Source organism: Stenella coeruleoalba (assembly GCF_951394435.1).
Source record: "Stenella coeruleoalba genome assembly, chromosome: 11".
Taxonomy (NCBI): Eukaryota; Metazoa; Chordata; class Mammalia; order Artiodactyla; family Delphinidae; genus Stenella; species Stenella coeruleoalba.
Genome location: NC_137157.1, coordinates 73159559 through 73178094, shown reverse-complemented (window position 1 = coordinate 73178094; position 18536 = coordinate 73159559). Strand labels below are relative to the sequence as shown.

The 18536-nt window shown below is 38.5% G+C and overlaps 1 protein-coding gene across 11 annotated transcripts in view; it reads left to right on the top strand.

Annotated features, from left to right (window-relative positions):
• The window catches only part of LOC307193824 (uncharacterized protein), a 168437-nt gene that overhangs the window by 18502 nt on the left and 131399 nt on the right, over positions 1 to 18536 (top strand). For 2 of the 11 annotated variants that reach the window (XR_013830435.1, XM_079936391.1), the window contains exon 4: positions 5872 to 6164. The exons of 7 other annotated variants lie outside the window; for them this stretch is intronic. Coding sequence is in view for 2 of the 4 variants with exons in the window: in XM_079936391.1 (XP_079792517.1) it covers positions 5872 to 6139 (268 nt within the window). In the remaining 2 variants the exon portion in view is untranslated. Of the gene's footprint in view, positions 1 to 3875; positions 14639 to 18536 lie in introns of those variants that run through there. 2 more of the 11 variants (XM_079936390.1, XM_079936385.1) reach the window with 2 other exon arrangements.

Here is an 18536-nt window from a genome sequence, read left to right as displayed (position 1 = left end):
TTCAGAAGCAAATGTAGTTCGTTTACTATCACCACTAAATGTGCAATTGTGTAGATTTGTGGAAAAAAGTATTATCAAATATATATACTTCAAAATGATTTGTGTAAATTTATCTATTCATATTATTATTCTCCCCAAGTAAATCAAAATCTACTATATACTGTGTTTTTCTTCTATAGCTTAAAAGGGGAATGTATGTTGAAACTTATTCAAATATTTATTAGGTGTCTACTAAGTGCCAGGCACTCTACTAGGCAGTAGAGATGTTGTATTAGAGGTGGAAAATGTCCTTGACCTCCAGAACTGATACTCTTGTAAGAGAAATACTGGGTCAAACTAAGTCAACAGTTTCTTTGCTACAGAGCTTTTTACGAGTCTTGTGAATTATGAGTCTCTGATAAGGAGATGTAGTGGACAACAGATCCCAAATTTATTTGAAATCTTTTCCTTCATGGACTGTCTCATAGGATTTATGATCCACTGAACACACCTTGAGAGACACTAGTATTCTGCAGTGGTTAGTTAATTGTTTTCTATTAAACAACTATATACTGAATCCATGATATTATTATCTGGATTTTTTGGAGGATACAATGATGTACATGGCCACTGTGATGATAAGGGGGTCCAGTTTAGTTAAGAAGAGAAACCACAGGAGTTATAACTTAATGTAACAAAGAAATACACACACATATACATATATTTATATGTAAATTACTATTTATATAGTATACAATGTCTTCTGAAGAAGATAAGAGTTGTTTGTAACTTGGGATCTCACAGGAGGTTTCACAGAGAAGGTAGACCCTGAGCTGGGCAGAATTTCAGTAAGTTAATTTGGTTCTGACCGTACGATAAAATCGGGTATTTGCACTGGTCAATCTGACCTTGATGGAACAGCATTCCATTTGCAGGGAATAGTGTGATCAAACATGCAGTGGTGGAGATTGCCAGCTTGTAATATTCCAGTACCTGGAAAGTGTTGGAACATCTGCTTTCTCCACGGTCTAGAAAAGTGAATCTCGAGTGAAATGCAAGTATAATGGAGGCCAGTGCTCTTTGCTTTGTACACTGCTTTGATTCTACAACATGCAACGATGTAGTGATCTGTTTCAGATTGTCATTATTCGAGAGGGTTCTTAGTAACAGGAGTGGAAAAGGAAGACCTCTCTTCCTGTGTTTCTGCCCTATGCTCTTAAGCCAGAAAAGGTACCAACATCACTGACCTGACCTTGTCTCAGGTATCTATCAGGATCTACTAGAATCACTCTAGTGAAAGGTAACTAGACGCCCAAAGGACTTAAAAGATACACTATAACCTTTGTATACTTTATATACCTGGTGAAACAAAAATGTCACCTGAGTGGTCCCCTTCCCTAGAAATACCAGTATGTTTTTCCAGTGCATGGCAGAACTTTGCAGGTAAAACTGGGATAAAGGTGAAGAACAGTCTTAAAATTCTAGTCCTTGAACAGCACCTAACACACAACAGGTTTTCAATAATCTTAGCAACAGTATTCACAAATAATGACCATCAGCGTAACTGCTCTTTTGTGCCAAAATACATTACCATATTACTTTTTTTTCCTTCAGCTTTACAACTTGGGTTCTATTATTGTTTCCATTTTACAGATTAGGAAAGTGAGGCTCAGAGATGCTAAGTCACTTGGGCAAGGTCACAGAGATAAACCTGCACCCTTACTGTTGGATCCTACAAAGCAGACCATAATTTAAGTCCTTCAAAATATACCTCAGAACATTTGAGTAAATTAATGAATAAATCCTCCTAGTCAGACTGACCAGATCATTATATTAGGTTCAGCTCTAAGTGGAGGAAAGTCATAATCATAGTTGGACAGTTAATACAGTAATTTACTTGCTTTGAATTTTCTAAATGATGTTTAGCTGGTAGTTTCATGATGATAACCATCGAATAAAAACAGGCATATTTTGGTGTTTGGAATAAGATCTCATATTGAGTAAAACACATATTGATTCCTAGACCTATATGATGTGAGTAACAGATGACATTGAGATGTCATCTAGAAGTACTCCTGTGCAGTTCATCATGTCAACCCAGCTAATAATTTTAGAATGTTCAGAGTGAATAATATATGCAGCCATAAAGCATATTTCTAATCAATGCAAATAATATTTTTCCTATGCTAAACCCAGAGTTAAGTTATAACACGCATCATAAGATTAATGGGCCATTTTTTCTTCATCACTTTGCTAAATGACTTAGTCTGGAAACCATTCAGAAGGTTGCGAATTGGAGCTGAGCAGTAGTAGTGAGACTGTGCCTCTGATGATGAAACTATTTCCACCCCGACCCCTACCGCTCCCTTCTTGGGAAAGAAGGCAACATTTCTCCTAGAAAAAGTCACAGGTTCATAAGCTGGCTTGTATAATACGTTTGGAGGAATAGTGTGTCTTTTAAGCAGAGCCTATCTCGGCATATAAAATAATTTTTACCTACCATTTAATGAAATTAACACTCACTTTGAGGCTAGGTCTTTTGCCATTTGACTCCTGGATCACGTCTATGGATGTATTTTTTTCTTGAGACGAAGTGTGAACCCAATATAGTATCCATCATTCAGTCTATCTAGCTGATGTACATCATCTGAAGCACAAGCTCCCTGAGGCCAGGCACTTTATCTGCTCTATCAGTGTAGCCCTGATGCCTAGTGTCTAGCTTTTGGAGATTCTTAATAAACATTTGTACTGAATAAGGTATGTATATGGTGAGCAAAAGTTGGCTTCCCATTTTACAGTCAAGAGTATCCCACTCATGTTCTGTGAACACTGGATAGCAGAATCTTACTATGTTATTTTTCTGTTCCCTTTGCAAGTTTCCTGAAAGGGCATTCCTGTCCTTAGAATGTCCATCTCCTCCCATCTTCCTGGAGAATAACTCTTCTTTCTTAAATACTTAGCCCCATTATTGACTCTTTAAGATTGAATTTATTACCTCCTTACAAACAGGAAAATGCAGTGCTTTTTTTTCGACATTTATCACCAGAAAATTATTCTAACACCTGAAATTCTGGACCTAAAATGCCTGCACTAGTGGTTCTCAAAGTCTGGTAACCCAGACCAGCACATCAGCTGCACGTAGGAATTTTTAGAAGTGAAAGTCTTGGGCCCTGCTCCAGACCTACAGACTCGGACACTCTGGGGGTGGGGCCCACTACCTGTTTCAGCAAGGTCTCTTGGTGATGCTGATGCATACTCAAGTTTGAGACCCACTGCTTAGACCTAGAACTTAAGGTTTAGGTTTTGGACAGATCTGAGTCCTAAACACTACTGAGACACTGGAGTGACCATGAGCAAGTTACTTCTGGGAACCTCTTAGCATCTGTGTGCCTTGCTTAGCTAATAGTGATTTAAATTAATTAGAATAATGCACACGGTGTACTCAAGAGAGGAACCAATGCATGCTTTATGTTCCATAAATTCTAGCTGTTTACCATGATCACCAATCAGAGCTTACTGACACATCCTGAAGACATTCTTCTAATAAGTGTAATAATGTGGTTTGTAAAATTAACAGCTTAGAAGAGCATATTACGAAGTTCATCAGACAGGGTCTCAGCAGGAAATCAGGGGTACATCAATAAGGATAAATTGAGCCCAATGTAGAGAATCAAGAGATAGTGTAGTGCCCTGGGTTCAGTAAAAGTGTGGCTACTTTATAGGAGATGAAAGAGAAAGGAAGGCTTGCTGGAGAGAGAGTCCTCCCCAAAGATGCTGTGACGCCCCACAGAGAAGCACTATATGTTAGCTGGGGGATGCAGCCAACTCCCAACAATTTGGCAAGAACTAATACCCTAACTTCACTCCCCTCCTTCGTTCCCTACAATCTTCTATTGGTACTCTTCATTGGTGAGCCAAACAGAAGCCAGAGCAAGGACACTTACTAAGATAGGCCATGCAAGCCATCCATATAGAGTTGGGTGGAGAAAGGATGTGGAAGGGCAAATAGGACATATTTCCCGCAGGTGGTGAGCGAGCTGTAAAATCACTCGCCCTTCTAACATCATTGCCATTGCAGGAGCACGGAGGAGCAAGTGGTTAGTTCTGACTTGGCAGATCCAGGAGACTGCAGGACAGAACTGGTATATGAGTTGGGCTTTAAAGGTAGATTTGAATTTTAATGGAGAGTATGGAGTAAGAAATGGTGAAGAACCAAGGGAAAGGGAGATTCATTGCAAATGGAGAAAAGAAAAGTGGCATAAAGACAAGAAAAGTCAAGACTTACGGAAGAGATAGCAAATACTCTGCGTGTGACTGGAGCAGAGAATGGGTAGACGAAGGCTGGAAGTTAAGATGAAGTCATCCTTGAATAACATTAAAGTTTCCTCCTTTAACCTCAATTTCCACCTTCTACTCCCTTCACTAACATTGGAAAATTAAAAGTGAATTTGACTGGGTTGGTGGCAATGGTAGTATGAAGCAAAGAGAGGAGAATAAGAGTAAAAAATTTAGTAGTACCTTGGTGAAGCTGGGTAAATGATGGGTGGTGGTGTCACGTCAAAGCATGGGCAAGTGATTGTGACAAATATAGGCTTATTTCTTGACTATATGACTTCAGTTAAGGTACTTAAGCCCTCTAGGCTGCAGTCTCCCAACCTGTAAAATGGGGATAAAACCTCGCTTCCTCCAAGGTTTCTGTGAGGATCTAATGAGAAATGGAAGTAAGAGTTGAGTCCAGTAATCAGTTTTTAATACATATCAACTAATGTGAGGATAAGGGTAAGAATACTTGCTATCATTTATTGAATACTTATTATGTGTCCAATATTGTGCTAGTCCATTTACATATCTTTTCTCACTTAGCTTTCTTTTCTCTTATCTGCCTTTCTATAGGCAAGAGATAACTGATGGCTCAGTTATGAGGAAACGCAGTTGTGAGGAAAATGTCAGAGGGAAAATGTACCAGAAAGTTAATTCCTAATGGATCTGTCAGCCTTAAACAGAGCATGTCTGTGCTAAAATGTGTAAAATATCTGTGCTAAAACTACTCAATTGGACAAGTTTTGATAAAGTATTAACTTAATGAATAGGCATAAACAGCTTGGAGCTTTTTGGAGGGTATGTGGTAATATTAGTATTGGTGTGATGACTTTTCAAAGTTCTATGGCGTATAGAAGTCAAAAAGAAGACCCGGAAAGGGGGAAAACTCTCTCTGAAAGTTATTGGGGAAGTCTGGCTAGGAAGACTCCAAAAGGGAGAATCAGTAAGAGGCCAGGTTATTCATAGGCCTTCTAAGAATGTGTCCATGAGAAATATTTACAATGATTGGATGCCGGAATAAAGGAGAACACTGGCTCCATAAATGGTAACTTATTTTATACAAACAGGCTAATGATAAAAATAATGAAAATCTGATGGATTTTTGAGAGTTTCATTGACCAAACTGAGACAAAAGTACATAACAGCTAGATGCTCATAGTTTTAATCAGTTCACTTTGGAGTCAAGCAAAGATAGCACCTGAAATGGTAAGGGACGTTTATGCAAGGTCACAAAGATTTTTGGTGGTGCATTTGGGATATAAACCCATTTCTGTAAGAATTCTTTCGGAAGTCAAATGTTTGCTTGTCAAAAATAGCATGAACTTACTTCCAGGAAAAGTTCCTAAGAAAAAATAATTTGAGTAATGAAGAACACTGATGTAACAGTTAATTTAAGAACCCAGAAATAGAGGTAAAGAGTAACGCAATTATGGGTTAAGAGTCTGCATAGGCAGAAGGAGCGGAGCGGCTGCTGCTCAATGGCGGAAAAGCCGCCGGTGTTCTGACCGCTTCGTCCCCCTAGCAGTTGCGGGGGAGTTTCCTGCCGGCGCGGCTGGAGTCTCTGTTTCTCAGGGTTCGGTGGCTGGAAGATGCTCCAGAGAGACGAGGCTGCGGCGGAGGAGGTGGCGGCGGCCGAATCGGCAACGGCGCTAGGGTGGAGAGAAGGCGGCAGCGGCGGCGGCGTGCGGGGCCCAACGGTGTAAACAGCCCCGGAGGCGGCGGAGGCGGTGGCCAAGACCCCGAGGGGGAAGCGGCGGCCGAGCCAGGGTCGCGCCTCCTTTGGAAGCCTGGGCTGAGTGCAGCAGAGGGGTTCTGCGGCGGGCGCGAGCGGACGCCCTAGACCTCGCCTCCCTCCCTCGCCCCAGGTAAGGCCGCTGGGCGCCCCGCCGCAGGGGGAACGGCTCGCGGGCACCGCCGAGGCCCCGGACCGTTTTCGGGGTGCCGCCGAGCTGCGGCCGGGACCTCTCCCCGCTTAATCCTTGCCTCTTTCCCTCGGCCGTGGAGCCCAGAGGAGCGGGACGCCGGGCCTGGCTCCTGGCTAGGCCCCTTCCCCAGCCGCCGCCTCCGCGCTCGGCCGAGGCTGGGAGAGGCTCGGGGCAGGGAATTTTAGTTTGCTCCAAAGCCTGGAAGTAAACTGCTTGTCCCTGTTCTCTGCGAGCATCTCTTTCACCTGAAAGCACTGGGGCTACTCCAGGCGGTAACTCGTCCCTTCCTGGTGCATGCCCGTTTGAAAACACTACCTTTTCCCATTTGTTTCCTCATTAGCTTCTGCCTTCCTCTGCGCTCCATTTCACTTCTTCGTTAAATCTTCTTTCTCGCTCTTCTGTCTATCGTCTCACCACCTCCTTCCTCCTTAGCGACTTTATTTAAATCGTTTCTCTTTTTCTTCTCAGGAGACTCCGGTCTTCTCTTCCCTGTCTTCCCCAGCAGTCCTTTTCGGATGTCATTCTTTTTAGTGAAGTTCTTAAATCAAACTGCTATCGTCAGTATCCCAAAGCTACCAGAAGCCCATTAAGAATAGACTCACCAGCTTTAAGTGGCAGATCAGTTTCTGATTTCACCGAGCCTAACATCCTTTTTAAAAAATTGTATTATTAAATGTAGAGTGTGGAAATAGCCCTGAAGTTATTTTTAAAATGAAGGGCTCAATGAGTGTTGGAAATAGTTATTTCATTTTTTCACGTTGCATGACCTCTAATGTCAGATTGAGCAGATCTAGAACATTTTTGCCCATCTTGTCTGGCAGAATGCTTCTTAAGCGTTTTGATAGCGGCTCACATTCATCACTATTCAAGTTGGCTTAAAAACAGTTTGAAAACTTTAGAAAAAAGACATTATGAGAACAACTAGGAAGCTGTTTTGATGAAGTCACTGTTAAATACCTTTTAAAATAGGCTTCACATGTTTAATGTATCAAAATAAAGTTGGCGGGGGTCTTGTAAAAAGGATTATTTAGGAATTTGAGTAGTCTTAAGAGTTATGTAGCTATTTTGGGAAAAACATTCTTTTTCTGTTAACAAACGTTTACAACTCCTGTGATGTGAGAATTACCGAGGTTTACTGTGGGATTAACACAGGAACTCATTTTATTTGAGCTACTACATGGATGTAGAAGTGGTAAATTGCTCAGGTTAGCGTAAATCAGTATGTAGAAGAAAAAAAAAAAGAGTCTGCATAAATTCCCCTGGAAGGGGGATATGGTCAGAGATGGCAATTTGAAAACAGTGAATCACCAAAAGTAAAAGTAAATTACAAGCTGTTTTGGGGGTCTTCAAGAGAGATTTTATAGATTGAACAACAACAGCAGCAAGGATAAAATATAACACTGTCATGTAGACTGCAGCCTGAAAAGAAAGCATCGCAGAAAAGCCACATCATCCTGAATTAATATTTCCGTGCATTTGAACAGATTGGAGAGCAGTAAAGTTGCTTTAAGAGCGAGTGATTTAAGTCAGCCAGCTTGTGAATAATACAAGATATTTTTGCATTTACATTAACTTATGTCCATAAATAACGAACTTTAACAATGAACAAAATCCATAATCCTGATAATGCTAAGAAAACTGGAAAGATACCTTTACCTTGAAAAGACAGGGTAAAGAAGACAGCATAGAAATTTAGGGAGATTGCAGTTTTGGAAAAATTATATTAACATTTATTAGCTGCTACAGCTTTGAAATGTGATGATTTAAAGAAAGAAGTAGACTGTTGATTTCTAAAAGGTAATGTGTTGGCTGAAAGAGAAGAGAATCTTGCTGAGACCTAAAGTGTTCTTTTAAGGATATATTTCAATGTCATTTCAAAAAATAAACGCATTTCCCATAACAAAACAGTGAGGTTAATGGAATAATGCAGGTGAAAGCTTTTTGGCCCAAAGGAGTTCCATCCTTTGGAACAAAGTTTTATTGTTGAACACACCATGACCCGGGCCTGTGAGTGCCAGCACAGTGGCTGTTTTTACAAGATCTGGTACAATATTCACAGTAGTTCTGGCCTTAGCGCTAGGCAAGGATCATTCTTTTTGTATCTTCCTGATTGCTTCCTCTACAGAAATGGGATAATCCCTCCTCTTCTAAACTGGAAAGTAGTTTCTTCCCTCAATAAAACTAGTTTCTTCTCCAGGTTGAGCTTTTCCAACTCCTGGAGGTCTAAAATGAATGATATGAAACATACTATATTTGCATCTATTTTTATTTAAGAGTTATCTAAGGAGATTTATCTAATTAAATAGGAATTTCCTAACAGATGCCAAAATAAACAATCAACAAGTTTTCTTTAGAGATCATATATATTATATAACAAGATCCACCTAAGAGTTAAAATATAAGTAGGTATACAATTTAACTATTTGAAGATAATTTTTCTTCTTACCACTGAAGCAATAAGCAGGTGGTAGTACAGTTTGGGGAAAACAATATTTCTGGCTTTTGTTTTATTTTAATTTGTGATATTCATGAGATCTTTTGCGAATCTTTTGGGTATATAGTAAAATTAATGGGTTTTTAACTTTGTATTGACTCGTATTTTTGTAGGTTTAAAATTTTTCTTCTGGCTTTAACTTATACTATCTCCTTTTACTTTTTCATTTAGAAATAATGTATTTTTCTCAGGATTGCAATCTCAGTGCAGTCCTCTACTTTTCTATTTGTTGGACGTTCTCTTAGACGTCTACATTTTTGTCTAGTTAGTACGTTTCTAGTTTTTTTATACAATTGATAAGAACTCTTTAATCTTACGAATTCTTTATATTTTCTCTTTGGAGACAAGACTTATAGGGATTTCCTTGGGCTTAAACTAGAAAGAAAAACGAATTTGCATATGAAATGTTGAAGGCTTTGTTACAAAGTGGGTTAACATTATATGTATGTTTGAAATAAACTACTTCAACCAGAGCACCTAGCTGTTAACCTCCAGATTAATATCTATCATAAAATATGTGCATGCTTCCAACACATGGCATTGCCTCCTATTACTGCATGTCCAGGAGAAATTGTTTTGTCTTGTAGCAAAAGGCATTAGCTCTTTGCACATTTTTTTTTTTTTTTTTAATGACAGCTATCCGAAAATCAAGCTGAACCCTTGTATATGAGGACAGAAAAGGACAATTTTTGGACAGGTCTAATATCCAGTTGTACCTTTCAGTCACTTAGAGAGAAGGCTTAGACCCCTGAAGCCCAAAGTCACAGGTTTTTTAGGATTATGGTGGTATATACCTCCAGTTTATAGAAAAAAAATGCGTTGTAGAAAGTCCAAGTTAAATTAGGACTAAAATCCAAGTTAAATCTATAACTAAAGTTTTACTGCCCCAAATACTTGTAAACTCTAGGTTACTGCTCTGTTGTCCATTTCATCAGTTGCAAAATATTCAAGTTAGTCTTTCAATGCTAACAAGAACATAAAAATGCATTATATCTAAAAGCAGAACATGATTGCCAAGCCAGATCTGCGCATTACCTGAGAGTTTGGGGGGCCACCCAAGCGGCATCTACTTGTTTGCTACTGACCTTCAGTTAGACTTGCTCAAGAAGTGTTACAATGTAATAACATACACCCTTATGTACTCTTGAGTTTATTGAAAACACACAGCAAATGTGCACACACACACACATACACACCAGCACACCAGCACGCACCTACTCTAGAGCCTAGAATTTTAAGAGTCAGAACTTTTTACTTGCTTCTGGATTAAGATGGACCCTGTATTTCCTCAGCATGCTAATTAGAAACTCTATAAACAATTCAAAACCAGCTTCTTAAAATTCTGTTTTAAAAAAATTGATGTTAAATAGTATCCTCAGAGAGTTCTACTCTGACTTTTCAAATTGTTTTTTTCTCCCTTCATGGGATAAACAGTTAGGGTTTCTTTTTGTTTGTTTTTTTATCTCATTGTAAACAAATTCTATCTTAAAAGCTGATTTATTATTTCTTCCTTAGCATGGATGACATGGGAACAAAGATGATATTTCATCAGTCTTGTTTTTATTTAAGTTGAAAGGTTGTATATTTCTACTATCTACTGCAATAATGCTAAATATTTTTATAGTGCTTGTAAATCTCATGACATTATTTTTTTAGTTTGTATTTAAGGCATTTACTCAAAAGGGACCATATGCCTCAGTTCACGTTACTCTATCATCAGTGTGTACGGTCACTCTATTTTCTAATACTTTTAAGATTGGTTTTGGCCCCGACGTTCCTCTGCCAGATTTATTTCCTTTATTTTCCCCTATATAGCACCATTTGGGCCATTTAATATGTAATTTCCCAACTCACCTTTCATAGTTATTTTAAACATGTGTATATATTTGAAATACCGAATTGTTTTGTATTTTCTAATTTTTGCAAAAGTAGTATCGACTAAAAATCACATCCTATTCTTTTATTTTTTTCTACACAAAATTATTGTTTTAAAATTTGTCTGTGTTGCTCCATAGAAATGATTGCTTCTGGCCACTGTCTAATATTCCACCATATGTTAATACCATGTTTTGCTTATCCATTACCCTGGTGATACATACTTAGGCTATTTTCAACACTTTATGTCCACTATAAAGCATTAATACACTCTTTCCACATGTCCCCTTGAGTAACAGTGCAGAGTAACAGTGCAGCCGTGGAATGGCTGAGGTAGAAGTCATATATATGCCTTATTTCACAGATTCCTCCCCAGAATAGCTGTACCATTTTCCCCTCACCAGCAATACTTGGAATTTCTCTCTTGCCATATCCTTTGTCACCACACGCTGTTAACCTGCATTTTAAAAAATTAATTAATTAATTTATTTTTGGCTGCATTGGGTCTTCGTTGCTACACTCAGGCTCTCTCTAGTTGCAGCGAGAGGGGTCTACTCTTCGTTGCGGTGCGCAGGCTTCTCATTGCAGTCGCTTCTCTTGTTGCGGAGCACAGGCTCTAGGCACGCGGGCTCAGTAGTTGTGGCTCCCAGGCTCTAGAGCGCAGGCTCAGTAGTTGTGGTGCGCAGGCGTAGTTGCTCCACAGCATAATTTGCATTTTAACTTCTGGAAATTTGGCATGTGTGGATTCATAGGAAGTAAGGTGTTTTAATTCTGCATTGCTCTGATTCTAGAAAAGTTAGGTCTTCATATACTTTCTTGCTATTCATGTTTTCCATTCTATGAATTGCCTATCATGACCTTCGCTCATTTTTCTATTGAGTATTCTGTGTCTTTAGAGATGTAGAAGTTTTTGTATTCAGATGTTGAGTCCTTTATTGGGTTTTAGATAATGTATATGTCCTCTACCCATCAACTGTTTTTCAGTCTGACTTTGGTATCCTTTATTGTACATAAAATTCTAATTTTTTATTAAAGTATAATTGATTTACAATATTATGTTAATTTCAGGTGTACAACATGGTGATTCAATATTTTTATAGATTATGCTCCATTGAAAGTTATTATAAAATATTGGCTATATTCCCCATGCCCTGCAATATATCCTTGTATCTCGTTTATTTTATACATAGTTGTCTGCACTTCCTAATTCCCAGTCTGTATCTTGCCCCGCTTGCTTCCCTCTCCCCACTGGTAACCACTAGATTGTTTTCTATATCTGTGAATCTGTTTCTGTTTTGTTGTATTCATTCATTTGTCTTATTTTTTAGATTCTACTTATAAGTGATATCATTACAGTATTTGTCTTTGTCTGACTTATTTCACTAAGCATAATACCCTCCAGGTCCATCTATGTTGTTGCAAATGGCACAATTTAATCATTTTTTATGGCTGAGCAGTGTTCCATTGTGTATATATGGCACGTATTCTTTGTTCATTCATCTGTTGATGGACACTTAGGTTGCTTCCATATCTTGGCTATTGTAAACAATGCTGTTATAAACACTGGATGTGGGTGCATGCATCTTTTCAAATCAGTGTTTTTGTATTCTTCAGATATGTACCCAGGAGTGGAATTACTGGATTATATGGTTGTTCTGTTTTTGTTTTTTTGTGTTTTTTTTTTTTTGTGGTACGCGGGCCTCTCACTGTTGTGGCCCCTCCCACTGCGGAGCACAGGCTCCGGGCGCGCAGGCCCAGCGGCCATGGCTCACGGGCCCAGCCGCTCCGCGGTATGTGGGATTCTCCCGGAGCGGGGCACGAACCCGTGTCCCCTGCATCGGCAGGCGGACTCTCAACCACTGCGCCACCGTGGAAGCCCCTGTTTTTGTTTTTATTAACATCTTTATTGGAGTATAGTTGCTTTACAATGGTGTGTTAGTTTCTGCTTTATAACAAAGTGAGTCAGCTATACATATACATATGTCCCCATATCTTCTTCCTCTTGTGTCTCCCTTGCACCCTCCCTACCCCACCCCTCTAGTGGCTACATCAGTTAACATCCCCACCAACAGTGTACCAGGGTTCCCTTTTCTCCACATCCTCGCCAAGGCTAGTTAGTTTTGTTCTTTTTTATCATAGCCATTCTGACATGTGTGAGGTGATCTCTCATTGTTGTTTTGATTTGCATTTCCCTGATGGCTAGTGAAGTTGAGCATCTTTTCATATGCCTGTTGGCCATCTGTATGTTTTCTTTGGAAAAATGTCTATTCAGCTCTTCTGCCCATTTTTTTAAATCAGATTTTTTATATTAATAAATTTATAATTTTAATATAATTAAATTCATCACCTTTGCTTCATACAATGTATGCGTCTTTATTTTTCAAAGATCTATTTCATCTCTTACCCTGAAATCACAAATATATTCCCTTGCAATTTCTTTTACTCTCTCTAGATTTTATTTTTCACATTTAAATATTAAAACTATTGTATTTTAGTTTTGTACATTAGGTGGAATTATATAACATAATGGTTAATAGAATGATTTCTGTGGGGTTTAAGTTCCAGCTCCACCATGTACTTCTTAGGCTAGTCATTTTATCTCTCATACCTCAGTTTTTCCACCTGTAAAATGAGGATAATAGTTTATGCCTTGTGGATTTTTTTGTGAAGATTAGGTGAGCTATATAGGACTGGGTACAACATAAGTGATATCACTAGGTTAAGATCCAGTCTCATATCTCTTTTGAAAATGAGACTGTTTCCCCAAAAGCTGTAATTCAACTTCCTCCATTGGACTATGATTCCATCTCTTTCATGTGCCAACTTTCTATCTGTATACAGCTCTATTTCTAGGCCACCTGTTTGATTTGTTTTCTTGTTTGCTGTTTCTTCCAAGGGCATCACACAGTTCTTATCTATCATAACTTCCCAATATATCTTAATGTATAGGGCACATTCTCCATTTTGAGCTTATTTTTCAAAACTACCTTAGCTGTATGGAGAACTTTATTCTTCCAGGTACATTTTATTTTACTTTATTTTATTTTAATTTTTTTATAGGAGATAGAGCAATGTGCTCTTTTTTTTTTCCCTTTTTTTTTTTGGCTGCATTGGGTCTTTATTGCTGCGTGTGAGCTTTGTCTAGTTGCAGCGAGGGGTGGGGCAGGAGGCTACTCTTTGTTGTGGTGCACAGGCTTCTCATTGCAGTGGCTTCCTTTGTTGTGGAGCACAGGCTCCAGGCTCGTGGGCTTCAGTAGTTGTGGCTCGTGGGCTCTAGAGTGCAGGCTCAGCAGTTGTGGCGCACCAGCTTAGTTGCTCCGTGGCATGTGGGATCTTCCTGGACCAGGGATTGAACCCGTGTTCCCTCCATTGGCAGGCGGATTCTCAACCACTGCGCCACCAGGGAAGTCCCCCAGATACATTTTAGAATCACTTTTTTATGCTGTCCCTCAAAAAAAAAAAAAAGAGCTTGGCCTTTTATTACAGTTGCATTTAATTTTATAGATTAATGTAAGGACATTTATATTATTATAGTAAGTCATCTCATCCATACCTGTGATATAAATTTCTTTTACTCATGTGTCCTCTAATAAAGTTTTCATTATGAAGATTTTCTGCATAATTTATTAGGTGAAACCCCATACTCTCTATAGGTTTTGTTACTATGGTAAATTCATCTTGTATTGTATCTAGATATTGATGCTATGGAGGAACACAATTGATTTTGGTGTATTAATTTTTTTCCAGCCCCTATGTTGAGCTCTTTTCTTAGATTTAATAGCTTATTGATTTTCCTGTGTTTCCAATGAAATACATAATCAAAACAATCTATAAATATGACATTTTTATCTATATTCTTCTAAACCTTCTCTCTCTCTCTATTTCTCTCAATACACAGCTCCAAAAAGGTCAGTTCCAATAGACCAGTAATGTTAGAAAACTTTATCTCAATTCTCTCCTTAAAGGAAATGCTAATTTTTAAAAAAAAATTAGTAGTATAATAATTTTTGTTAGTGTATACATGTGCCATGTATTTTTGGTATATAGCCTTTATCAAGGAAAGATAGTTATTATTTGGATCTAGTTTTATAAAATTTACCCTACCCAATAGATTTTGAACCTCATGGGATGCTTTTTATCTCTTCTATCTAAAAAGAATGATGATATGATTTTCTTCTTTTATGTAACTAATACAGTGAATCACATGATTTGACTGGCTGATACTGAACCAACCTTGCATTCTCAAGGATAAACCCACTTGACCAAATCGTATTATAGTATAGATTAGCTTTTGCTGTATTACAAACCACCTCAAAACTTAGTGGCTTAGGGAGATCAGCTTGGTGCTTTGTGACCACCTAGAGGGGTGGGATAGGGAGGGTGGGAGGGAGGGAGACACAAGAGGGAAGAGATGTGGGAACATATGTATATGTATAACTGATTCACTTTGTTATAAAGCAGAAACTAACACACCATTGTAAAGAAATTATACTCCAATAAAGATATAAAAAACAAAACAACAACAACAAAAAACTTAGTGGCTTAAAATAGCAATTACTTGGCAATTTGGGACTGGATTCATCTGGGTAGTGTTTTACTTTTGGTTTTATCTGGGCTCCTTCATGCAGTTTTAGTCAACTGATGGATCAGCTGAGTGAGAGCTTGTCTGAGACAGCCTCGCTCACAGGTTTGGTGGTTGGCATGGACAGTGGGAGCACCTGGTCTACTTGCCTTCAGAACCTAGTGGGCTAGTCCTTGGCAACTGAGCCATCAAGCTCTTTTGCTATTGTCTCATCATGTGGGTTGAGTATGCCAAAGCCCGGTCCTGCTGAAGTGGTGACTCAGGAATGAGGGTGTCAGAAGGGGATTGTACCATAATTTTTGAAACATCCTATCACAGTGTTTTTAATATACCTTAAAACTCTGTGGAATAATATTGTATTTAGGTTTTTGACTTATATTTTTAATAAGGAAAATTTGATTGTAATGTTTTTTTATATTGCCCCTGTTTGGTATAATATTCTTCTTGCACCTCTAGCCCCATTATTCTAGCTTGGAGTACTTAAAATGTATTGAAGGGGATAGAAATGAGTATTGCATCTTAAATAAAATAGTCTTGGACAAGTGGTTCCCACTTATCGCTGAGGTTGTTCAAAAGGCTGCACTCTCACAGTGGACTATTGAACCCTTATGCACACCAAGCATTACATCTCACTTATACCTTACTAGCATTCTTGTGCTGGTTCCTTGATTTTAATTTAAAAAGTAATAAGTCCTTGAAAAAATACAAAGTAAGAAGCAAAAACCCTCCATCGCCCTAGTCTCTTTCCCTCACAGGGGAAGCAACTATAAAGTTAAGATGTCAATTAAAAAATATTTACAAGATGAAAATGATTCTTAAAAGTCCTTGGGGGCATTTAATCATTGAAGGGTATGCTGAAGAAGGTAAGTAACAGTTTGACCTCCAATCCAGAGACTATTGGCAATAAGTGTAAACAGTGCTCTAACAACATGGCCTAATAGAACTATAGAACTAAAGAAAAAGCTAGGATTAGGATTATTGGGCCCGAATTCACATTGTTCCTAATGAAGAACCTTAAAATCATGAAATATTGACTGATCTCTAATTCTAAGTCATTCCAGAATGCTATTTTCTATGTCGAGGAGTGGAGTTTGAGAGAGAAATAAGAAGGAATAAAGTCCAATTTGGTTTTAAAGAATCACGGAGAAATGAAGATTGTTTCTTTCATAATTTCCCTGTAGATAGAGCTCTTCTATGACTGGCTGTTTCACTAAAGCAGGGAAATACAGGGTGTTATCCAGAAAATCATATCAGTTTACTTCAAGTCAGTCCTCTTCTGGGCAAACACATCTTTAACTTCATTTGTATTATATAGTATTTTAAATTATGAATTGTTTTGTCTTCTCAGGTCAGTTTCTTTTAGCCACGTGGGTTTGTTCTCTGTTTATTCCTTCCTCCTTCCCTCTCTTCCTTCTTCTCTCCTGTACTCCCTTTTTTATTTGTGAATTGGAAAGACGATTTCCTTATATATGCTAAACTATGCAATAGCAAAACCCCAAAATATAACGAACATTTTATGAAGAAGACAATAATGAAAAAAAATTATAGTGGAAAAATCTTAGGAAAGTGGAAGGAATTTGGGGGTCTTTCTGTCTCGAAGTAGATTTGGAATGTGAATTTCAGGTTCTCTTTTTTAATGCAGGGTTGCTGGTTGAGCCTTTATTTTGTTTCCAGAAAAACAATCAGCTTACATATTTTTTTTTAACAAGGTTTTCTTCACCTTTGGAAATTAGTAATGATTAAAAAGAATATTATATAGTTAAGTGATGTCTAATTTTTTTCCTCATGGGTTCAGCGTAGTTCAGGTTATAGCCCTGATCTGTTTAATCCTCCAACAATCCTGAGAGGGAGCAAAGGGGCAGATGTTCTTTCCTCATTTCACAGATGAGAAAACTGAGGTTCAAAGATTCAAAGTGAGGTTAAGTGCTTCTGCCAAGGTCATTCTCTGAGGTGAAGCCGGAGCCAGGAATAAGCACCTCATCCTCTTGTTTTCTCTCATGTGATTCTCCATCCGCTGACCCACTCTCACTATAAAAACACACTGTACCAGGCCTCACACAATCCCTGAAACGTCCTTTTAGTAGGACACTATGGTAGTGACAAGGTTGAACAGATACAAAGAATGCTGTAAAAAAGGACCTGTCTTTTTTATTGACTCCATCCCCTAAACTTCCACAGCCACACTGCATGAGAAACATGAGACATCCATTAAGATCATGTTCCCATTAGTTCCCAAAATCTAGCTAGAACTAGATTTTGCAGAAATTGAAGACACATCTTGTGGCCTGACTGCTGAAAATGAGTGTCTCAGGAGTCAGAAGGGCATTGCTGCTCAACGAAGTCAAGAATGCCCTTTGCTAATTGTTTCTCCTCCATTTCTGAGGGAATTTAAATTCATGATCAGCACCATATATTATACTTCAATACTATTCATCATCCATCTTGTACATATTTGCAGGAAAGAATGTTGCCCAAGTCATTATATCTGGCCATGATTCACAGTCATATGACCTTAGGTGGCAGCTCAGCAGGAGCTTACCGGTGCCTTAAATCATCCCTGTTGTGGACATACAAGAGCGTGACCTCCGACTTCCCAAGCTGTGTCTTCATGAAATGAAAATGGAACTGAGAGTTTAGGGGAACGTTTTGAAAGTGTCTGGCTCTTGTAGTCATCTAATGAGGTCCTCATTTCTAGCTGCTAAACATGCCCTTTAATTGGTGGTCACTCGAAAATCAATGATAATATAACTGTCCAACTCTTTGGAGCTATTTTTCTCTCAGCTTTCTATCCTGCAAGTGCACGATAAAAGAAACCACCCATTCAGCCATTATCTTGTGTCACTTACTATTCAGAGATCAGTCTTCCTTTATGTGCTCCTTCAGGAAAGACCTGGGTTGTATTTTTCACTTGCCTTTCAGGCAGAGAGTAGAGTCCTTGGCACAGATTAAGTCCTCAGAAATGTTAGATGGGTGGATGGGTGGGCAGTGGATTGCAGCACATGAGCAACTACAGTAACATTGTGATCTTTCACTGTACATGACAAGGAAATGACCTCAGTTGGGGAAATAAATGCCTAGCACATATGCCACCACTTTCCCCTTCCATCTTCATTACAGTCCTTACTAATCTATTATGACATTTTTTCCCATTGGGTCTAGACATGACCTCAGGATGCTTATAGAATATAAACAGTCCTGTGCAATGTAAACCTTGTATAATGTAAACAATGCTTTACTGTTTGATTTGAGTTGGGACACGAGAAGCATCCTATTTTCCATCCGTAACATAGATGTTGGGAATAATAGCTAATGCTTATGTAAACATATAGATTCATAGGATAGAAAAAATAATTTTTAAGAA